This window comes from Hesperophylax consimilis, chromosome 9 (genome assembly GCF_061612785.1).
Source record: "Hesperophylax consimilis isolate HC1 chromosome 9, BYU_Hcon_1.0, whole genome shotgun sequence".
Lineage (NCBI taxonomy): Eukaryota > Metazoa > Arthropoda > Insecta > Trichoptera > Limnephilidae > Hesperophylax > Hesperophylax consimilis.
Genome location: NC_142844.1, coordinates 34,614,662 through 34,640,123, shown reverse-complemented (window position 1 = coordinate 34,640,123; position 25,462 = coordinate 34,614,662). Strand labels below are relative to the sequence as shown.

General features: G+C 33.8%; 1 protein-coding gene across 1 annotated transcript in view; it reads left to right on the top strand.

Moving 5' to 3' along the window:
- The window catches only part of LOC149421265 (uncharacterized), a 135,617-nt gene extending 110,897 nt beyond the window's left edge, over window positions 1–24,720 (top strand). The window contains exons 5-7 of the mRNA XM_089635450.1: window positions 14,608–14,733; window positions 21,738–21,969; window positions 22,614–24,720. Of these exons, the coding sequence (XP_089491576.1) occupies window positions 14,608–14,733; window positions 21,738–21,969; window positions 22,614–22,723 (468 nt within the window). The 3' untranslated portion in view covers window positions 22,724–24,720. The remainder of the gene's footprint in view (window positions 1–14,607; window positions 14,734–21,737; window positions 21,970–22,613) is intronic.
- The last annotated feature ends 742 nt before the right edge of the window (window positions 24,721–25,462 follow it).

The window sequence follows — 25,462 nt, the reverse complement described above, 5'->3', positions numbered from 1 at the left end:
TGTATGATTGTTTTTTTTTTATCAACAGCCTTTAGTGATTATATAGATTTTTTAAGCGATCTTTCACAATTTGGTGCCATTTAAAAAACCTTCTATTATTTTTATAATTTTTACTACAGCTGATCATTTTGATTTTCAAAAGTGATTTTATTTTTTTCTGTTGATTTTTTGGTAAGCAATATCAATATATCGTACAACTCAGTGAACTGCGATGAATGGTGCTATTGCCTGAGTTAGCATTTAATTGGTAGAAAAAAATAAGGCAAAAACTTTAACCACTGCACCATATGGCCTGGACAGGCCATCGCTTATGATATCAAGATCAAGTTGGGACTGTGATTCGGATACAAATTATCCGTTCAGAGGTCAAATTTACACCTGAAAACTTCCAGGTGCTGATCGTGAAGCGAATCAAGGTGCACGAGTGGTGTTGGATTTAGTTGACAAGTATCGCTATACCGGCCGAACAGGATGCTGCGATAACTTTTAACTAGAATTTTGGCGGAAAAATAACTTATAATCGTTGGTACTGTATGGACAAACAGGGTTTTTGTCCCATTATATACACGTATAGAACATAATAACACGTTCATACACACTATTTGCGCACCTGACTATACATAAAACTATTTTGATAGCCCACACCTCTTATATAGCCTGGCCAGGCCATATTGCCTAATTAAAAGGGGTAAAAGTACACTGCCCATCGGAGGGTTAAAAATTTTGCCAGCCAAAATAATGGATAATAATAGTTATAGAAAACGGAGTAAATAGTGATGGATTAACGTACAAAACGTAGTTAAATGAAAAAAAACGATCACTATTCCGTTTCCTAAAACAAAAAAAAAGTCAGGCAAAAAAATATCTGATTATTTGAAGGCTATTGTAAAAAAGTGTTTTTTGTGTGATGTGCCACACATAATTAATAGTGTAGATTACCAACTAACGCTGCACAATTCTGGTAACTATCCTTCCAGGTTTAGAAACACAACTACCCTACTAGGCATAGATAAGCACGAATTTTTAAAATGAATAAATCAGAGAATTTATACAGAGAAAACATAAAGAGACACAAAACATCAGAAATGTTTAACACATTACCTTAAGGCATAAAAAATAGACATTTATTTCTAAAGTAAAAACAAAAGTAAGTTTTTTTTACCTTTGTAGAACCTGTAAACAAATACCTACGTATTTAAGAATGTATAACATTATTAAACATGTATAAACTACTAAGAAAATAGTCGTAAAATGAAACCTTATTTTAATGTACAACAAAACACATACATTTAAGGCGATGCCATACGTAGTAATGCAAAATCATGTGTTTTTGGTTTGAAAATTTGGTCGCCTAGAAATGTTTCAGAAGTTTTAATTAAATACTGCGAGTAGAATGCATCTTGGCCTTTGAAACAATCGAGTATTTTTATAATAGTCTTTTTTTAAGCCCAGAAAAAATAATGTATAGGCCTATGAAAACTGCTCAAAATCTATACAATCTATAACGAACCCATTTTCGGTTATGATTTTATTGTATAGTGTGAAAAATTAAGTTATTTATAAAATGATCGGAAAAAATTTAATATTTATGCCTGAACATTCACAAAATAAAATAAAAGGCACATTTTGGCCATGTTTTTTTCTTGCATAAATCAAAACAGGCGGATTGTGTTAAGCGGAAATTTAAACCTTATCGCCATCTACGTAAGGGTTGTTATTGATAGCGGCTCAATTTAAAATATTACACGACGTATTGCATCGTCTTCATACATTAAATTTTAGTTGCTAGAAATAAATAAAATTTTAATTCATAAGAAAAACAACTCTATCAAGTATATTAGAAACTTACTGATAATGTCGAAAAATAAATTTAAATGAGATAAATCTCATCATCAAACTGAGTAATATAGTGATTTATTTTTGGGATATGCCGTGTTACGCTACCTCCTTCTTTAGCCAACGTTTCGGACGCATTAATGTCCATTATCAGGGCATATGTGTTAAGATTGTGGTGAAGTACATGCTTTGTACGTTGATGTATTATCGTGTCGCCAAATTCAATCACTAAATCATTAAATTACTAGAATACTTTTGCCGTGATCATCTCAAAATCACATCGAACGGAATATTACTCTTTTTTTTAAATAATTCTTACTAACATAATAGTTTTTTAAGAATTATGTAAAAAAAAACTGAATACAAAAGAAAAACCTTTTGGCGGGTTTGTACAGTGCGGTGGAACCAGTTCAGTCTTTATTAGATAATATTATGTGGAACAAAGCAGTACAGCTAACATTATGGCAAAGGTAATTTTTATTTAAACTATCAATGGCGTGCCGAGACTTGACGTGATGTGCCAGTTTGGTTTGCAAAATACATTTTGTTGGAAAAAAGCGATTTTTTCAGTTTTATAACTGAACACTAATATTTGTTATTTGAGATAGCTTTTAGTGAAATATAATTTCATATTTGAGCACGAAACAACCTTGGCACCAAAAAATAACGACTTTCAAGCGCAAGTAAAACCTAGGAAATTTCTCGATCATTGAGCTCTGGTATTATTAAAGGAGTAGGGCAATATATTTAGTTTTGGAGGCGGGTGTGAGCACCGCCGCCCAGGAAACCATTTATTGGATAACCAACATCCTTTTACATGGGTCATTATAACTGGTACTTATCAGTTGTGCCCGGGTTCATGGGATGAGGATTATCTAGGTCTTGGCGGTGGAGACTGGTTGAGGGAGATCTTTTGACCTCTCCAGCTGGTCTCAACCCTTCGCCTTGCACCGCCGTGGGAGGGATGGATTCATACTTCCGTCACTCTTGGACACATTGACCCCAGATTTCTACCCACCCCTCATACGTTTTTCCATTCTAGAACTTCCTTTCCATAAAAATACCCCCCACACAGGATCCTCAAAGGCCTGCTGTGTGGAGTCAATGTAAAAACAAAATTTCATGGAATTTCTTCTTAGGAGTCAAAGCTGTTACTTTCAGATCACAACTCCAGTACTATTGTAAACAATGGAGCTTATGAATATTCAAATAAAATTCAATTTGTCAAGTAAATGTGCAGGTTAGCGTTTTTTAAGTTATTTATTAGTATTGGTGTTGCAATACATGCTTGCTCCACTTATTATTTATCCTTTTTCCGACAACAACCCTTGCTTTAGTTAAAATAACTTCCTTCTACAAGCGGCCGTATAAAATGCCATACCCTGCCAATTTAAAATTAAAATGAAGAAAAAATATATAATTGAAATGTAGAAATTCGTTGCAGGCCTCAAAAATACCCGATTCATTCGATCAAATTCGACCGAAAATTCAGTTTTTATTTCTATGAGTCAGATTTTTCGTTTTAAGGGATCCAATTACTAGGGCGTAATGATCCAGAAAAAGTCATAACCAGGATGGCTGCCACATCGAAAGATATGTCAATTTATTTTATACGTGGGAAGGGGAGGGGGTGATATTCAGACGGGGTGGATCGTGGATGTACTAGTATGTTGACGGGCGTAAACAATTTACCGGGAGATTTATGGCGGGGTTGTTTATCCAAGTAATGCGTATCGAGTGGTTTCCATTAGGGGATGCTTGGAAAAAGGGCGACATCTCTCAATAACGAAATGGAATTGTCTGGCACATGTGCGATGTGCGCTGTACGTTGCCGGATCTGCTGCTCGGACGTCAAATATTTAATTATTTTATTTACTTGATCGGAATAAAGGCAATGTGTGCTTGTTCCCTGTCAGGTCAGTATGGCAACGGAGATATAATATGTCCCATTTACTAGACGGATTAAATGGAAGTGAGAAAAAATGTTCTCTTATATAAATGGCAACATTATTTATTTATTACGCTTTATATGTAGATACATGGGCATGTGGAATTTTCTTCCGACTAACCAATTTTCGTATTGTGAATAAATAAAATTTATCTTTATTGCATGCTGTGAACAAAACGTAAAGAAAAAGGAACATAACACATTGATTTCTGAATTGGTAGCGCGTGAAGATAAATATTGAAGTTGTATCAGTTTTTAATTGCAATACGAAAGAAACTCAACACATATTATATGTTATGTCATAATAAGACATATATATATATATATATATATATATATATATATATATATATATATATATATATATATATATATATATGTCTTATTTATATTAATCTTGGTAATGTATAATTCAAACCATTTCATGTTCATGTTTTAAAAATAATATTATATTTTGATGAGACATGAAGCGAAAAAATAGGTTCCGCTTTTTTACCTCCAACTGACTTCCAACTCTGCCAATAATGCTCTAACAAAAACTAGCGAAACCGCTCTACGCGCACCGTTTATCGCATTCTAATAGTGGAACAAGTTTTGACAATATATTAGTCCACAGTAGCGCCTCTAATTGTAGCTCTATGGTTGTACATATTATTTTCAGATAAGAATTATCTAACCTAACGTATAGAGCAAAATTTATAAAACATAAAGTAGTAAGTAAAACATGGTATCATTGTAACATGTAATATTTTGATCAAGTATTGATCTATAAGAAAAAAAAACTGTTTAAGCGAAGGCGCAATAGAGCTACGTTTTGAATATTTTCAAGATTTTTTTTTGTTTGTTTTGAATCACTAGCTTGTTTATCGAGTTCATTTTTCAGTGATAATTGCGTTGAAGTGGTGTTTGATTAAACATTCGATATGTGCGATAACTGACTCCGGTTACATTATCCCGGGACGGGCATCTCGTACCTTTATAGCTCCATTGCGACATTAGCAAACAACATTTATCAAATTAACGATCTGACAAGCATATTTGTTTGCCAACATCGGAAAGAGGAAAATGTGCTGGTTTCGTATTACGGTAAACTGCCCTTTCGTCTTTAGTACAGAACGACAGGGCCATGTATTGAAGGCATACAACAGCTTTATTACCCCCCCCCCCCTTCCGAATAAAACAATGATCCATGGATCGTGTGCTATCAAAAATGTCGTTTGATATTTAAAGGGTAGCAGTAAATTAGAAAATGTACTTAAATCAGGCCTTGTCAGGGCACAAATAACTTTTTGCGTTCCCGAAACGATGTGACTTTGATTGGGGTATGGATAAATAATCAAGGAAATGTTTTAGATTGGGAATAATTGAATTTTGTTGGTTTTGTTATATCCCTTTGTTCGCATTTTGGATTAGTGTAGGAAATGAGTACCCACCCTTCTGGTTACTTTTTTTGTATTCATTGTAGCCGTTATTATTTCGTGAACTCTTCATAAAAACCCTTCCAAAAAAGTTTTCTGAGATGTCTTTACATGAGGGAGTACGACCACTGTCCACGGCTCTACCCGAAGGTATGTCTGTCCGTGAGTCATGCTCGAACTTCACTTCTCGTAGCGCAGAAGGCAGGGGTATGCCGCCATTCTCTTATACATACTGCTGCGAGCAGTTATTCTGGATATATCAAGAACTTTTTTGGAGCGATTGAGTCTCTATCTTCATGCTGACTATTTTAGACAGCAGCATCATAAAAACAACTCTTATCCAAAAACAATATCATTCATTATAAAAATAAGTTTTTTTCGTCCTTATAAAATTTGTTAATTTGTCGTCTCAAACGAAAATATTGTACAACAAAAGCAACGTTGCTAAAATTAAAATGAATCGACTCTTAATATTTATTTTTATTTTATATCCACGTATAATAGTAGTCATTATGGTCGTGAATTGGATTGAGTAGCAAAAATTTTATAAAGATACTCATACTTATATTCTTAAATTCGTTAGAAGATGTTGATACTTAAATTCAATAAATAAAAAGCTTAATATAAACAATTTATATTTTCGTGCGAGTCTTGCATCACGTAGGCCAGTGTATTTAACCCTCCACTTGCCTGGTAGGGTCTGGCGGACCCATGACATGTTAAAATAGTTATCACTATTTAATGGCGCGATTACATTTGTGAGTTTGCTTTGATTATATGCTGTCTCAGTAAAGATATAGTCACAAGGAGGAAATCCATAATTGGTTTTATTTTGGCTATACAATACCTATGAACAAACTGATTGAATGTAAACTGTCAATTTCCAGAAAATGAATCAATAAATATAAAATTTTATAAAACATCTGCCGGGCAAAAGTAAGGCCGTACGCAAATTAGTAGGAAATAATTATCCAAAAATATGATACACTTTCAGAACGACACTCACATATTTCACTGACTGAAGAAAATATTTCAATACCTATCAAACCTCTTGTTTTAGATCGTGACGCTAAATTATTTTTATGTTTCCAGAAGCAACATGGTCTTGTGCGGTGCTTCTTTCCTTCCTTCCTTCCTTTTGTTCACCTGTCGTACTTAACATTCGACTTCCTCGTTTACTTTTTGTAAGACACACTTCATCTGTTTAAATATACATGCTAGGACCTCCTGGAAACTGTGAGCAGAGGCTTTCCTGAATTCTGAATATTTTAGACGCCACTTTGGAAGCTGGGCCGGAGATAATATCTGGGTACTGTATCTTGATGTAAATGGCTGAGAAGATAAGATCCGACGATCAAGGAAGAGATTAAATAATGCCTCAGTAAATGGCGCCTTCCAAAAGTGGTTACCACACATTTTGTACTTCGCGAGACATTAATGATCGAGTGCTTACTGAGTAAATAGGCTTGCCGAGTAAAGGAAGACAAAATACATGGCCAATGTGAAAAATTATGTAGGTGAATAAAAATGTACTGTCTTGAAATAATGTCCAATAAACGAATTTAAATGAAATATTAAGAAGTAAAATTAAACAAAAGAAGTTAAATAAATTAAATAACATAATAAAAAAAGTAATTAAGGCAGTTATACAAACTACGCTTTATGTGTATAATTGATGGTCGGTTGTGTATAATATGTGTACTATGTAGGTATATTTTTATTCTTTTAAGATAAATTTATTTTGTATTATAGGACTAAATGACTCGATTATTTTGGCGACATCGTTTGTAAAAAGGTGGAAATTCTCCATAGTATCCGGTTTGGTAGCATTTTTTGTTCTTTAATTCATATCTTAAATTTGTTTATAATTTTTTTTTGTTTCTTCATTTTTTGTTTCGAGCGTCAGATTGTTGAATGCTTTTACTTCCTGGTATTTGAGGTATATCTGTCCAAAGCTTGTGTTTATCGACGAAGTTTTTTTCATATGTTTTGAAAGTACGCTCGTCTAACTGGTCTATTATTGTTAGTTTTTGTTTTATGGTGAAAAATGTACTTTGTACTAAAAAACTAACTCCGCTGGAAGTGGTCGTGTTTAATGACCGTGTTGGGGACGGAATCAAGTTACCGTCGCACAGCGGATAGAAGAGGATTGGAATTCCGGTATGCCGACTTACCGTTTTTTTTTTCTTCCACTTTTCTAAATTGCGCTAGTTTAAATACAGTTCACTTTCACAACCACAAACTCGCGGGCTCCTTGGATTTCAATGTCGACACGGCCGGCAAGGGGCTCTAATAAACCTACAAACACAGGTTCATTGGGTGAATTTTGAATTTCAACTGAACTACACGCACGTTGTAAGCGGCACAGGGAGGTAGGAATTCGGTAGGTGGACAGCAATAATATTGTATGTAGGAATCAAGAAGGAAAGGTTTAAGGTATAACAATGCTAGGTACCAACAGACCGGATCTGAATGGCCAGGCATGTTTCGTCATTCCTCTTTTCTTTCCTTCTTCTTTCAGCTTTATAACATACCCCAATTATTGTGGGTACCATAGTCTCACTAGCTCCTGGCAATCGGTACTCTGGTGTGTGGTTCACATAAAAAACAACGCGGAAATTGGATAGAAATTTTAGGTGGAAACGTAGGCAATATTTGTAAGGTATATAGATTTAATTTACGCATTGAAACAATCCATAATAATAAAATATATTTGCGGTGGTATCCCGTTATATTTTCAGGTTTGAAAATTATTTTTGAAAAATTCTCACAATAAAAAAAAACGTGAAATTATTTTATAATCAGCTTTCAGTTTTTAACAGTTTCGTACAATACAAGTGTCTGAAATAATAAGCTACATAATTTAATTTACCTTACTAGGTGTAACCTTGTCTGTGGTTTTAATGTTTTATTACATTTTATAGATTTCTTCTACTTGCTACGCTAGCTTGGAAAGTAGTCTACGACTGCATTATGAGTGTGATAAAAATAAAACATGTATGTTATTATCGTGATTATTAATACAGGAATAATGTTGAATAAGTATATAAAAATAAGGTAAATTACACAAAAAAGCTGAAAATTTAATTAACGAGTTATATAACTAGTTATATTGATTTCAAATAAGTAATTAAATGGCTTTCTAATTAATCAAAATTAATATTTTAATATAATGAGAAATAAAAAAATATTTATTAGTTTAATACAGTCCAGTGTAAAACAGAAACAATGCATTATATTATTGATCTAGCCTATTGTATATAAGAGTATAAGGAGATATTTAATGTACATAGTAAGCAAATAATAAATTGCTGAATGGTGTCGCATTTTTTTTCTCAATTTATTTCTAAAAAAAAAATATTTTTCATACGATGTCACTTAATTTTTTTTAGTTATATTTAGAATTCTGGTGTCATAAATCCTGCTTAAGCCAGTCGTTACACCAATTTATGGCACAAAGGTACCGTCATGGATAAGAAATATATGATCCGCTAAGTATAAACTTCTCCAAACTCTACGCTCCTTGTTTTAAATTACAAAAGATTCCACTGAAGTCGTAATGATCAGTAATTCTTGATAAAGGGAAGGGATTCATCATTACAATGATATATTTCAAATTCTTGCATTGACGGATGGATGATAACATAAAATTTGGTTTATTACGCTATTTGATTTGGGGATTAAGCAAGAGTTCCAATAAATGTTATGGGAGCATTATATTGCTTTCATGATTTTATATACTTCAAGGTAATACATTTTGATGTAGGTAATTCAAGTTTATTCTGAGCTCATTTTGAAATATGGTACTTTCTAGATTTTAAGTTTACATTCTCTTCAAATATGTACAGTACAATCTGAAATAACAGTGCATTATGTTTTTTAGCATATTAAAACCTTTTTTCTCTTAAAAATAAACGATCGGAAGTTGAATTTAAACATTGAGAGGAATTCTTCAACATCTATCAATGACAAAACCTATAAACTCAGTGTCTCCTAGTAATAAAACTCTTTAACGACTTTTCACGAATTCCCGAACTGTGTTGTGTTGATAGAAAACAACCCTTCAGTCGATCTTAAAAAAAACGTTCCCTCAATTCGCTTGTCTTACATTATATTTGAAGAGAGCTCAGCCAGAGGTCAATTACCGTTTAGATTTTTATTTTCACGGGCAACTAAGCCCAGCAAAGCAATATTCTGCTTTTCCACGTACATCAAAAAAGCAAGCTTCAATGCACGATCGAATACTGTTTTTACGGCATTATCTTGGTTTTGATAAATTAAACAGCATTAAAAATTGCTCGTGAAGAGAAATTAATAGATTTTTTTCTTATAAACTGAACAACATTTGAAGGATGCATTTTGTAGCGGCAATGTGATGATGCGATCTTCCCACTGGAGCATTCTCAATTTATAAAGGCACATCATTATGTCCGTCCACGTGACGCCCGCACAATGCACTAAGCCGCGAAAACTAGCAAGTAAGTAAATAAATACTTGAACATTTTGCCAGTTTGCTAGTTCTGGGCATCTCAGGGGGTTGTGTGGGTTTCATAACTTGATATGGACGGGACCAATCACTATTGAACACCGCAAGTTCCTTTCCTTATCTGTGGTGCGTATTTACTACACATTGCTTTTAATAACTCTATAAATATAATAAATTCTGGATTCAGATTTTAGTTATTCCTCCTTTATACATTTATGAACTGAATTAAAAAAATAATATTTTACATAGTTTTCAAATTCAATTAAAAATCAGAGATTTTTGTAAAAAATCGGGAACAAATACACCAATACAATCAACCGTGTGATACCAATACGCGAAGAGTGTGCAAAGAAATTACACGCTATTGATGTCCCGCTTTAATTCGCTATGCTGGAACATGATACATCCACACGTCTGCAGTTGTATTTTGATTTAGTCCATCGATACCTACGACCGCACAACCGCCAGCCGCTAGCCAGTTGGCCGCGAACCGTCGTTAGATGTGGACCTCTCGCACGTTTCTTTAGCATCCGCCGATGGTTTTTTCATGTTTTCAGCAATTAAATTACAATTATTATCACTTTTGATATAAAATATAATAAACATAATCGATTAGCTATGAATATTAATATTTTTCCGATATAAAATCGCTTATTTTGAGATGTGTATTGACTACACAGCACCGGAACGCGTGGATTTTTTTAGCACAGCAAGGGAAAGGTTTAAACGGACTCGCCAAAACAGAAGTGCTACGATTTTTCGCTCTCAAGATGACAAAGCGGTAGCCCTCCGGCTGCCGCTGACTCTACACACCGATGACGTAATATATTTCTTAACTTTCACTGCCCCTACAATAAGCAGGTATTGCAGTCCATTGCCCTCCAGTTGGCCACAAATAAGCCTGTGGTTATTTTTTGGTATTTACTACATTTATTTCAGCTAAATAGTAAAAGGGTTTTGGGTTGAGTATCATGATATTTGCCTTGAGTTTTGTTAAAAATTGGATAGGGCAAAGGATTTCTATCTGACTGAATTATTTATTTATCTCCCGGTTGTGTTTATTTGAATTGGGTTTTCCGCATATCCTGCCTCTGCCACTGAGCTGTACCGCTATACGGGGTAAAAGATTTGCGGCAAGACTATGTTTATATGCTGGCTTATGGATGTACTGGAGAAAACCGTTTTGCCAGAGTTTAATTTAAAATATATTTCAAATCTACTTTGTTGAATACTTGAAAACTAGGGAAATGCAAAAAATTTAATTGAAAATTAAACGAAATACTTGACCTTTTAAAGCATTATCGACAACATAGACACGTCATAAAGCTAAGGTGAAATAAAATATTAATAAATTGAAATTTAAATTAAAAAAACTCTAAAACTGTAAGGAAAATGTCTCTGAATATATTTTATCATTTTGCGTTTAAGCTGAAATTTAATCAAAATAGTACCTACTCGGATAAAGCATTATAATATTCCTGATTAATGAAATTTTTTAATGGCCCATATTAAAAAAAAATCAATAACTCAGGGCTCATGTCGTCTTTAGGGATGTTGTGGGAGAGTTTTTGAAGAAACCCGTGTTGTCTGAGAAAGGAAACACAGAGGCTGAAAAATTGTTCTTCAGCTTAGCTGAACTCAAGAAGGAGTCATAGAAACGACCCGTTCTCGTGTAACATATGTCAACCGTGTAAAAATGTTGGGCACGCGTTTTTTTTACACTAACCCTACATAAGAGATCCTGAGGTAAATAATTTCTCTAACGGCCAATGTCATCTTTGAGGATGTTGTGTGGAGGATTTTTGGAAGAAAAGGAGGGAGAAGAAGTTCTGCTAAGGAAAAGGCATGAAGGTTGGGTAGGAATCTGGGAATCAGTGTCCAGGAGTGACGAATATATGAACATACCAATACATATCATATATACGGGGATGTCATAGGATCTCCCCAACCGACCTCTCCCGATCTGGTACATCACGCAGCTGGTATGCAGGAACATTCTGAACACACGTCACCCGACGAACCCGGGCATCCCTGCTAAGTCACCAGACGTAGCGAACCTCTCGGGGTGGCCTATGGCAGAAGTGAGGTTTAATCAAAAAATGGTTCCCAAGGCGGCGCTACCCAAATTCCAATTATTTTGCGTGTTTCCTGAAAATGCACCGATGCCTAAGGGATTAATAATGCTAGTTCATTGTTGAATCTTACATTGAAATGCTAGTAGAATATAGAAAGCAATCTCATTTGAGGTCTGTGCTCTAAAGATTGAAATCTTTATGCACTGTCATGGGTTTTTGTATGTAATACAAACATTTTTTAAATAAAATGATACAAAAACATCCTGTTTTCGCCAATATATTCCAAGTAACCTAATTAGTAAAACTCTTACTACCGTGGATATCTCTGAGATCGCGTTGACGACCAAAATCTGTGTACAGAGTGTACGATTGATAGAAAGTCGTAATGTACACGGTGACTAAAGAAATATTTGCGTTACGTTACTCAGATCAAAGCGTCCTGCTTCACTTTGGCGTATCGGGTATCGGGTGTCAGGGAAGTTAAATCACCCTGGTACAGCAACATGGGAATCACTTTATTAAATTAAACCTCTGCAACTTGGCAAGTTTACCTGCTCTTAATATAAGCCAAAGAGGTAGGTAGGTACACACTTCGGTAGTTTGGTGATTTTCGCTTGGATACAATAAAATAAATATAAAATTTTATTTATGGGCATCGATCGTTAAGTTTATTAGATCTTGCAAATGAATAATTAAAACTCACACCGTTTTTTCGGAGAGATAGGTAGAGAAGACACACCCCCAAATAACTGTGTGTTGGCACGTGCTCCTTTATTCACGATCATGAATAAAGGAGCATGATTTACTTGGTCGTGCCACGACTTCCTCGAACTTCCCTGAATTATCTACCATTCAATTTTGCTTCATATATTATCCTGGCACTCTTTTATCAGTAACAAACAATGATACAAATAAGTATTGGATTTTATAAGAATTATTTATAAAATAAATATAAACTATTATTATTGATATAGCGCACCTTCCGACGCGATTCTGTTCACCAGTTTAACAACTACATTTTATTTACAAACAAAACTGTACGAAAACAGTTTTAGACACCTAAAACTTAAGTAATTTTACCTCTTAACTAAAATATTACCGCTTTTAATTTGTTTAGCGTATTTACACTTAGAGAAAATAGTTATGGGAAAGGAACAAACAACCGCAAATATAGTTCCTTTTCCATAATTCATGTTTAGGCTTGCCTTGGGCTTGCAAATGAATACGAAGCATTATGCAAATATTTGCAAGTCTTCTCAAAAAATTATTTTTATTTTTTTATTGACACTCTAAAAGTATTTTTTATTAATTAAACATTATTTGGTAATGTGGTCATCACCCGCACTGAGGCCCCAGTGAGAATCGTCTGGAACCGGTGATTTACTTCGAGATGTGGGAAAAAGGAAGGTGAGGAAATCTCTGGTTATTCAAATCTGTTAAACAAAAACGACTAACAATTATTTTACAAGTAATAATTATTCGCCTGAAACACTCATCCACATTGAAAAATCTCCTGATAAAAGATACATGACGCCAACGGGACTCGAACCCGAGTCCCTTCGATTTCCGGTCGACAGCTCTGACCACTGAGCTTTTTTTTTTAATATTAACTCCACACAGAAAATAATTTCCCTCAGGGCCTATGTCATCTTTGGGGATGCTGTGTGGAGGGTCTGAAAACAAGCAATTTTATTTTATACGAGAAAGGCATTGTAAGTGCTAACTCTCTGAAAGGTGAACAAATGTAACAAGCAGTAATTGTTAAATGAAACACTAGTAGGTATATATTGAATTATTTCGCGGATAAGAGATAAGCCGCCATAGCTCAGTGGTCAAAGCTGTCGACCGGAAATCGAAGGGACACGGGTTCGAGTCCCGTTGGCGTCATTTATCTTTTATCAGGAGATTTTTCAATGTGGATGAGTGTTTCAGGCGAATAATTATTGCTTGTAAAATAATTGTTACCCTTTGTGCTATGCATAAACAATCTTGTCTTAAACATTAGTTTACCAAAAAAAATAGTATTATAATTAATATTTGACAAGTTCTAGTATTTTACCTAAAAATGTAGACAATTTGTCTCGACGCCATCTAGTGAGAGAGTTAGCACTTACAATGCCTTTCTCATATAAAATAAAGTTGGTTGTTTTCAGGTGAAAAAATGTAACAAGCAGTAATTGTTGAATGAAACACTAGTATATATTCAATTATTTCGCAGATAAGAGATAAGCCACCATAGCTCAATGGTCAGAGCTGTTGACCGGAAATCGAAGGGACACGGGTTCGAGTCCCGTTGGCGTCATGTATCTTTTATCAGGAGATTTTTCAATGTGGATGTGTGTTTCAGGCGAATAATTATTGCTTGTAAAATAATTGTTACCCTTTGTGCTATGCATAAAAAATCTTGTCTTAAGCATTAGTTTACCAAAAAAAATAATAATAATTAAACACGGCTAATGTCATTTCCAGCAACATTTGATTCTGACCAGGGTTACTAGGTGATACTCAGAGTATCTCCAACTGTGGGACGAGCTGCAAATACACTTTGTATTATTTTTAATTAATGAATTGTAAAACAATACTTTTTTTTATAAAAAAAATATACCTTCGCTGTATAGCCGAAAAATTGCAATCCAAACAAACTTGTTTTATTCCTAGATTTGACTGTTAGGTAAAGCGCAACACAGATATTTTTTTCTGAAATGATACGGTAATATAATATGTTGGCCAGAACATGTATATTGCTGCATCTTTTTTACACTGAAAAAAACATAAAAAAACAACTTTTCAACAGCGTAAAATAAAAAAGTGTGATTCAAACGTTGAGTTATATTATTGTTTCAGGCCAATCCAAGTTACACGAAGCGCTATCGCTCGGCGGAGTTTACCAACTCTGAGGGGCTCCAGACGGCTGTGGTGGGAATACACTTCCTCGTCACGCCGCAGCACTTCGGCACCGGAAAACTTAAGGTAAACTTTAAAATAAAAACTCAACAAAATATGTTTAAATGTTACATACATATGTATTTTTTTTTAAATGTTTAGCCGCAACAAGGCCCATGATATACATCTTTGCAATTAAACAATCGATTTGCAACATAATGCTCAATTTTAACTATTACTGAACTATAATTTCCTCCACGTATCGTCAGCAGAAATACGAACAATAGTAAAAGCAGGAACAAATATGTGGAAAACGGACCTACCTAACCAAACATATCTGCATGCTAAACAAAAATTAAAAAAAAAATTTACCGTAATACCTACATCTAATTTAAAATGTCTTTTGAAACAAAAAAAAAACCATTTTTGCTGACCGACATTTTTTGAGTATATTAAATGCTGTAATCTCATCATATTTCAAAGAAATTTATATATATACATTAGTGCGTACGTGGTTGCTACAATAAGTTGAAAGAATGCATTATCATCGACAGCAATTTCAATTTGAGAGGCGGGTAACGGGTACCACTACCTCGGAAACCATTTATTGGATGATATCTGCCATAGGTCAGCTCAAGTGGTTCAATACGTTTGGCTACTTAGCAGGGATTTCCGAGTTCAGGTCTTGGTGGTGGATATGCCTGCCCGCCGATCCAGTGAGACACCAGATGAGAGACCGGCTTGGGGAGACCCCTTGACCTCTCCAGCTAGTCTCTCTCGACCCGTCGTCTTATACCACAATGGGAGGAATGGATTCATAGGTCCATCACTCTTGGATACACTGACCTATAGATTCTAAAATTCTCTTCCCAAGATTCCTTTCCTTAAAAATCCCCTCACACAGCATCTGCAAAAATGACAATTGCCCTGAAGGAAATTACTTATGTCAGGGCTTCCTGTTTGGGGTTATGAAAAAAACATCTAAAGCGTATCTGCCGAGTTTTACCTCGATCAAATGTCGGAAAGTGGGGTTAATTTCCACATAAGATTTGCATTGACTCATTACCGAAAACAATAGTGAAATTCAAATAGATATATTTTAAAAGTGTAAGAACATCGTTAATCGATCTCCGGGTAGAAAGACGTGGCAGTTACAGATTAGATATTAGGTTTTGTAACAGATATCAATCACAGGCTGTCTTAACTTATATCTAAGAAACTTCCTATGTACATTCTTGAAGCGGTATAAGTTACAAGAATAAAACATATAGAATAGCTGCGATCTCACAGGGGAGCAATAAAGATTTTTTTTCATTAACCCCACATAAAAGACCCTCATCTTTTGAAATGCTGCGTGGAAGATATTTTTAAGGAAAGGAACGATAGGAAGTTCTGGGAAGGAACAAAAGGGGTGGGTTGGAATATGGGAGTCAGTATATCCAAGAATGACGTATGAATCTATTCATCCCACTGCGGTGCAAGGCAATGGGTTGAGAGAGTCCGACTGAACACGTCAAAAAGTGTATTCCTCAACCGGCCTCACCCGATCCCACCTGTCACGCAGTTGGTGATGCATCCACCGTCAAGACCTGGACAAACCTCACCCCATAAACCTCGGTACCCCTGATATGTCACCAAACTTAGTGAGACACTTGCGATGACCTGTGGCAGAAGTGGCGGTACCCAAACCTGCCTCTCAAATTGGTACGTGCTGAGATACCCTGTATATGCACCAGGTTGCACATTCAAGAGCCCTGATGAAATCCCACCACAGTATTTGTTTGTTACTTTTAAGATGTGCTATTATTTTTCCGGAGAATAAAAATTTACTTACTTCATTTAATATATAAATATGCTTCCAAAAATAACTAAATTATGTTTACACCCTTTTCTCAAAAAAAAAATAACAACAAGATATTAAAGTTCTCCCTTGTGACATTTTCCAGTACACTTCGATGCAAGAATACATCGTTTGTTATTCTAGTATAATGTGACTGTCAAAAAAATAACACTTCCGGGGGTGTCGGGGCGGACGAAAAGTAATGTAAATAATGGATTGTCCTTCCCTAGGGACAGTTAGGGCTTAGGATCGCCTTCAGAGGTTGACAGACAAAACACCCTGTCCACTGTAGGGTACTGCCATCGAGAGTTCTGCTGTAACCTCTTTTTCTGTCACATTCGTTGTTTATGAGGAAGAGAGAGGGTTACAACAGATCTACGCCCTTAAGTCCAGTGTCCAATTCCTGTCATATATGCCTATCTTTATCTACCCTGTTCGCTTGGTAAAGCAAAGAGAGGACAATAAAGTAGGTACTGCTTTGAAAAAGAGGGGTGGTTACAACAGATTGATTAGCGGTATGCCCTTAAGTCCACTGTCCAAAGCCTGTAATACAATATTAATGACTTTAAGCCCAACGGAATTTCAGAATATAAAGACTTCAATTGAGTTTTTTATGTCAAGAATCGTGAAATTTGTTAGTTTCATGTAAATTGGATAACATTTGATAGTGAATCCTTACATAAAGAACTGCAAATCTTTCAAAGAATATTAGAAAAATAATGTAACTTAAAAGCAGACCTGGCAAAAAATTACAACGTTACATGAGTAAAAAAACTGGATAATATTATATAATCTACAGACAAAAAAGCCTGTCAAATATCCAGGTCAGAAGGCACCATTGAATAGCACCATTTTAACATCTCTTTCAGTTACAAGTTTCGTTTGTATGAAAGAGGGAGACGTTACAGCGGAGTTATCAGCGGTACGCCTCTAAGTCGTGCCCAATGTCCGTTGCCTGTCATCCAAGTTGTATGTTGTGCATGCATCCTGCGTATACAGAGATAATATAAAACTCGTAGGTGTCAGGTTCTAGTTTATTTTTCTTTTTGCTTCGTACGGCAGAGTTAGAGTACCATAAAGGGAGTTGAAGGAAATACGGAAGAAAATATAAAACTAGATTGTCGACCCGCTTTCCATACAAGTGGATTGGTGAGTTTGGGCGAAGTTCTCCAGGTGGTGAAAAGTATTTTTTTTAGTGAAGGCTGTTGCTACGAAAATAAATAATTGTTATTCCTTGGGTGAGCCTTAGCTTAGTTAAACACAAAAAGTAAGGAAATATAATGAAATTGGAAAAGAGTGCTATGCCTCAATTACAACCTTTTGACAAGAAATAGTATTGTTATTTTTACTTGTTTTTCAAAGTATTTTCTTATAAAAACAATTTACACTTCTATTTGCTGAGTGAATCTGCATTTTTATTATACATGGTTGAGGTTTGAGGGGTGACTTAAAGCAGGACTTATAAGTAGTTTGCATTCGATGAGACTCTTTTATTTTGTAATATACCTATGGTTTATTAACAAGACCGGTCATTATTTATCTCTAATAAAGAACATTAATGCTTACGGATCTTAATGTGACTTTGATTAATGTGACCGGCTTTGTTAATAAACCATATATTACAAAATAGAAGTAAGTTCAAGATAAACACATCAATATAGGATATAAGGACAAGTTCATTAGCCACGGAAATAATAACTGATAGAAAGGCTAGGACAACTGAGTGTTTGAAAAGTTATTGAGTTTCATTTGAAACATGTGTGAGGTTCAATAGTAGTTTCTTGGTAAACACATCTATGTAGGAGATTAAGACAAGTGCATGGTAGATGGGATAAATAACTGACAGATGGGCTAGGACAACTAAGTGTTTTAAACTATCATTGAGTTTTATCGGAGACATCTGTCAGGTTCAATAGTAGGTTCAATGTAGGGAAGGGTAAGTTAATTATTGATTTTTAAATAATATATGACATACTAAATATTCCTAAATGTAATTCTACCTTTGGACAAAGAAGTTCTGAATTTTTAACAATAAAATTATATAATAAACTCCCTCTCAACATCAAACAAAGGAAAACGAAAAATAACTACATTAAGGACGTAAAATCTTGGCTAAAGGAAATATCGGAAGAAGAACTAGCTAATATATTAAAAACATCATCTTAGTCGCTGAAAACGAATACTAACATATATAGTCCCCCTCAGCACACGATCTCCTAGTGAGGAGGACAAAAATGTACCTAATTATTTAAAAAAGTAACTAAATAAAAATAAAAAAAACAGTTCGAACTGGCTACAACATCATTGCGTAATAACGCTAATGAATAATAAGATGGTTGTCACTAACATTGGTCAGCGTGACGTCAAAAACTCCATAAAATTTACGAACCAAAATAAACATGCCGTTTTGGCAGAAAATATATTTTTTCCGTGAAAGCAAAAATTTAAAAAAAAATCCATAAATATCGTATTTAATTTTCGACAGTAAAAATACACATACTGTGAAATTAATCTCTTGATTTTATTTTTAATTATTATTCCTTACTAAAAAATAATTACCAAAACAGATAATAAAGTTATTTTAATAATTTATTCTTAAGAGGCACGGTCGATTATTTAGACGTGTGACACAATGCTACCGATATAGAATTCAGCAAATCTAGAAGTGTTCAGCATCCTTTGCCTGCCACTCTTAGTTGAATGCAAAAGCCAATTGCCAATTTAGGAAGGTCGTCTAGGTCGCTCTAGATAAAGTTAGGGATAACAAATAATACGGATGCTGTGTGAGTAGATACTGGACATTGGACAAGCAGTGGATCGAAGCTACGGAAGTAGCTCTGAAGAGAAAATCCTTAAAGAGATGAAATTATATTTTTTTCTATTCTGAGGAATCATAATTTTTTCGTAAGCTTTGGCTCAAAAAATATATATACTTGTTCAATAGATGATATAAGCATAACTATGTTTAATTAAAGACAGACATCTAGGTACTCGTAATATGTGAGACGATTTTCTTTAAGGCGATGCCATACGTAGTAATGCAAAATCATGTGTTTTTGGTTTGAAAATTTGGTCGCTTAAAAATGTTTCAGATGCTTTAATTAAATACTGCGAGTAGAATACATCTTGGCCTTTGAAACGATCGAGTATTTTTTAGATAAGTCTTTTTATAAGCCCAGAAAAAAATAGTATAAAGGCCTATGAAAACTGCTTTAATGTTCAAAATCTCCTACTTACGAACCCATTTTCGGTTATGATTTTATTGTATAATGTGGAAAATGAAGTTATTTATAAAATGATCGAAAAAAAAATTTAATATTTATGCCTGAACATCCACAAAATAAAATAAAAGGCACTTTTTGACCATGTTTTTTTCTTGCATAAATCAAAACAGACGGATGGTGTTGAACGGGAATTTAAACCTTATCGCCATCTACGTAAGGGTTGTTATTGATAGCGGGTCAATATAAAATATTACATGACGTAGTACATCGCCTTAAAACAATAAACCGAAAACAAATTGAATCGCGTAGTTTGAGTTGTGGCTACCTCGCCATGCACCGCAATTTGAAGCCGTGGTTTGGCAACGAAAATAAAGGATTTAGAACTAGTTCTCGTGGTTGGGATCGTCGATCCGGTTCACAAGCGTTCGGATCTCTCAATCGTGAGATCTAGCGGCTTGGGAATTGCTCACGAACGGTTCGGCTAACAAATGTATATACACCTTTGTAAATATAGTCCACAATATTAGTATGTCTATAGAAATTCAGAACGAAGAGCCGTAATACCTTTTGTTTCTAACCCATTTAGCACGCGCTTTGTCCCAATTACAATGACATTGTATATATCGCCATTCCATTTGAATTTCATAATGATGATGAAACACAGTTTTGTATCGGAAAATTAAAGCCTGATTAGCCAGACCTTAGGGATACGAAACACGCCTACACAGCATTTATTATGCTCTTTATTATATGGTATATCTATAATTGAATGGCAAAAAATGCAATGAGAACCTACAAAACTTGAAAAAAATGCAAGAAATACCTACACAAAATTTTGGATCGCAAAAATAATTTAGATTTATATAAGTACTTGAATTATTGTCATGTTAAGAATAATATTTTGTACTGAAATTCCAAGTTTCGGCAAATGAAATTTCAATTAAAGGAAACAGTTAATGCATTTTTAGAAGTAGTTTATTGATACACATAAAAACACAGTACAAACAACATTTTAAAATCAAAATCATGCCTTAATTTTTATTATAAAAACAATGTTTTTGTAGATATTTGAATAACAAAACAATTTGTTTCATGCACATTAAATTATTCTTAGCTCTGTATTTTCAGTCAAATCGTTAATAACACTTTTAATTTCATCGTAATGGTAAGCATAAAATATAGCTGCGTCAAGCCATGTGCCTCAACAAGATAATGAGGTAACTGATGATATTGAAATTTGTCTTTGTAAAATGGAATGCATGTTGAAGCTTACATATATACTATTTAATAGGTAATGCTTATATACAAATGCAGTTGTATATAAGGCGACAAAATAATGAAAAAAAATGTTCAGGTTATACATATAACATATTAATAACAGAAGTTTAGAGAAGGTGATTTAACAAATAAAATCAAGATTATGGATAAACGATACGCGAGTGAGCATTTATGATGAAGAGATGTGGCTCATCGAAGTAGAGATGGCGTATGCCATCCTTTTTAAAAATACATCTATTTGAATATTACTTGGAAATCAACTCACTTCCCGACATCTGATCAAACTGAGACTCGGAAGATAGACTCGTTATCGACGACAATGCAAGTAAGAGTAATAAGTAAGATTAAGAAAAGGAAAAACAAATATTTCGGGCATGTAGAAAAAATGAACGAAGAAAGTAGTGTAAGGCAAATATATGACACAAATGTGACTGGTAGAAGGAACGAGGGACGCCCCAGGAAGACATAGCTAGACCGAGTGTTTTAGCGGTCTGTCCTCTCTGCCTACCCCTGCGGTTAAACGGCTTGATGATTAGTACGCTGGTAGAGTTGTCAACTTCAATTCCCAGTTACGAAGGTTCAATCCTTAGTCCAACAATAGATATAGGTATAAATCTGTTTTTTACGGGTTGATTTTTTATAAATACGTATCCGGGATTGCCCGTTGTTATATCATTTTATCTATGTCAAGTTGTACAGCAGTGGCAACAATGGTATATGTTTAGTATAATAATGATGTTATTTCGCAGATTCGCTGCGCCGCCAGCGTGTACACCGTCTACTACCAAAGCACGGAGAAGAGCATCGAGGAAGAACGCGTACGCAGCGGGCACGGCGGCTCGGGGAGCAGTGGGGGTAACCACGTGGAACCCGAAGGGGCGCCGCCTGAAAGCCAGCACGTGGCGCTCATGTACCCCGTGCACGGAACCGCCTACGATCAGGACCCACCGCCCATCGGTCGGGACACGGGGCACGCTTTAGGTGAATGACAAAGATTCCCGAACCTAACCTAACTTTAACTCACTTATGACACTTTTCACTCCTTTAGATGATTTCACCTGTTAATATATTTTTAACAGATTACAGCATGCACACAAACGAATATTTTAAACAATTTGTATAACCAATGTTGGTTGTCTATTAGGCACCTATCGCTTTACTTATTAACATGTTTTAAATTTTACACAGCAGATAAGCAACCATTTACCATACATTAGTAGTTTTTCGAAAATCGTGTAAAATTTAAAATATATTTATTAATAAGGCACGATAATATATTTAAAAGTAATTGACTTAACGCCATTTTGATTTTCCTGATGTAATTAATGTTCCCAGCGTTAAGTTTCTTCATCTCACAATATATGTAATTTTCAATAACCCGCGGATGTATACATTGCCACATAGTAATATTAATAAGCAGCATTTATTCACGCACGTCACATTCCCTAATTTTCCCGTGAGGTATCCTTCATCATAAATAATGCAATTCATTCTGAATAAGCCAGCCCGACAGCCAGTACAACTACACGTCTTATAATATTCAGGGTGTTTAAATTATAACATGACGTGTATTGTCTTCTATTTTATGAAAACATTTCTAATATATCATTCTGTTTTGACACCAGGTGGGGTCGACGGAAGCAGACACGGAGCGGGCCTTCTCACCTTGACTTTATTAATCTCCACGGAAATATTAAGACATTATTTTACCAGTGAAATCGTGAATATGCGGTGATAAATATATATTCGTATTAATAATGAAAATTATTATAGTCGTTGTCTATACCATGCGAATAATAACCATATTTTATTATATAATATTAAAGCTTCAAAGCGTGCAGGGTAATATAAAATTGCAAAGTGTAAACGTATAATTTTTGATTTGTTGAATGATTTTGTTATTTTTGTTTTAAATCAATGTATATTGAAATGCCTGTAACGTGTAATGAAGCTTGCCAGGTAACAAGAAAATTATATATGTTAGCTTTAGTTTAAATTTTGTTATGTACCAAATGAGCATTTTCGTGTTCTGATATTATACTTGATGTGCAATTTTATCAGGACTCATTATGTTCGGTTTAAAGTTACTTTTCTTATTTTTTTATTTGTAAAAAGGTATCATATATTTATAAACTTTTAACGATAATTTTGCTCAAAATTAACAATAAATGATATTATTTATTTTGTAGTGGGAAGGCACAAAACATTAAAAAAATATTTCACTAATTACGGTGTAGAATCTTAAATACTCAATCAAGTCTTACAAAAGTTTCTCTATGTGTTATTCAAGAAAAGTACAAATCTATTTAATTATAAACCAAACAAAATTTTACAAATATATTTGTAATAATTTCTTTAATTTTTGTGGAAAAAGTAATAGATGAAATTGTTTTTTTTGCAAATAAAATATAAATTCATTTATCGAAATTTTATTTTAAATCTTATTCCATAGAGAAAACTTTTATTTTTCGCAAAATTAATAAACGTTATTAAAGTTTGCCAAATTCATCTTTAGATACCCACTTAAAATAAATGTTATAAATGCTGAACTTTTGAAGAGCGAAAATATGAACGTAATTCAATAATATTTCCAGAAGGCCCACTTATACTTCGTTAACAACATATACAGAGAACAATATTATAAGGGAAATTACGTTAAAATAAAGGAAAATGTTTGCCGGTGGTGTTTCAACATTAAACAGAGATGTTAGTTAGAGAGGCAAACTTTGGGCAAAGTCTTTGTGACGTCTTCGCGAAGGGTGAAAAGTTGCTGAATTTCGAAAGTTCAACATCAACATGTAGTTAAACCATTAATGGTACCTTCGAGTTAACTTCATAGGCGCTACTAATATATGCAACATATGCAGAAGATGTTTGAGTATACTGTAAACGCTAGTCGTTATTTCCTTTGTTTGAATTAACTGGCATGTTAAGATAATACAATTAAAAAACATTAAACAAATATTCATAAATAATTCTTTTCTCACCAAACCGATGGCATTCGTAAACAATGTCGACACTCAATTTAAGTTTGGCAAAAAAAAAACAAATCATAAGTTCTGTTAAACTTTATATTGTTTAAATTTATGCATAGATGATGGGAAATAGCCAGAGTCCAAAAAATTTAATTATATTTTATTGCACATTTTACAACGAAAGTTCAATTTGTAGGAACTATTTATTTAAAATTATGTTATTATATTTTATTGAATGGAAACTTTTTGTACGTCAAGAAGAATTGTCATCACTAAAAAGTTAAATATTTTCTACTTATTTCATTCCACCAAACATATAAATGCGTTGCGAATTTTGTGGCTTCTAACCGTTGATGTATTTACTTATTTATGAGACAAAATAACATTTCTATTGTTGTACAGAATTCTTGTTAAATAAGATAAGCCATTGCGGAACTAAATTAAAAGACGGTAAACTGAAATCGTACCTCATTTTAGTTCCCAAGTTGAAGAGAGTTGTAAATCCCCTTTCCTGAATATGATAATAATTGTGATGAATGGAGTCCCACGCCTTTGTTTATTCTTCTAAATTACGTGAATTGTTTGCGAATTTGAACTTTGCAATTTGAAGATAGACAAATAATTATATAGCCTACTTGTGTAAATATATTCTTAAATGTGTATTATCTGTATAAAAAATATAATAATATAACCAAATATGTTTGTCAAAATTTTATATACTTACCATCATTATAAATAATAAAGGACAACTCCATGTATGTATATTGGAAATAAATTTTAATCTATATAAAAAATTATTATTGTCGATGAAATTTAATTGAAACTATTTAAATTAATTAATATGTTAAATCAATTATAATATAATGTAAAGTTGCCAAATAAATTATATGTAAGGCTACATTAACAGTCTTTTTATACTTATTCAGATCTATTTTTAATCTAGAGTAAATAGAAATATTTAAGTATTTACAATGAACATTATTTCTACTTAATCTAGGTTAAATAGAAATACTTCCTTAGGTACATTATTTCTATTCAATATAGGTTAAATAGAAATATTGATCTAGATACATTATTTCTATTTAATATAGGTTAAATAGAAATATTAATCTAGGTACATTTTTCTTCTATCAAAATATATTTCTTTCATCCCTTAAACACTTTCAGGATAATTCAAACAGAATTCAATTTATGGTTTTGATAATCAAATCTCAGATAAATTAATGTCTCTCAGTATCAGAGAGGGTTCTATGAGAGAATTTCTTGACAACGCGCTCGAATTTTCCCTTAAGTGTACCAATAACTTAAGGGAATAAATTATTGGGAACCCTTTCTAATCTCGTCGTTCGTAGGTACCTATCTCCCAATATGAACTATATCAATAAATTGATGACATTTCTCTTGGGTGTTTGAAATCTTAAATTCAGTTTGTACAACATTTACCGCCGAAGTATTCTTTAAAATATATTTGGGCTACAATAAACCATTCTTCCATTTCA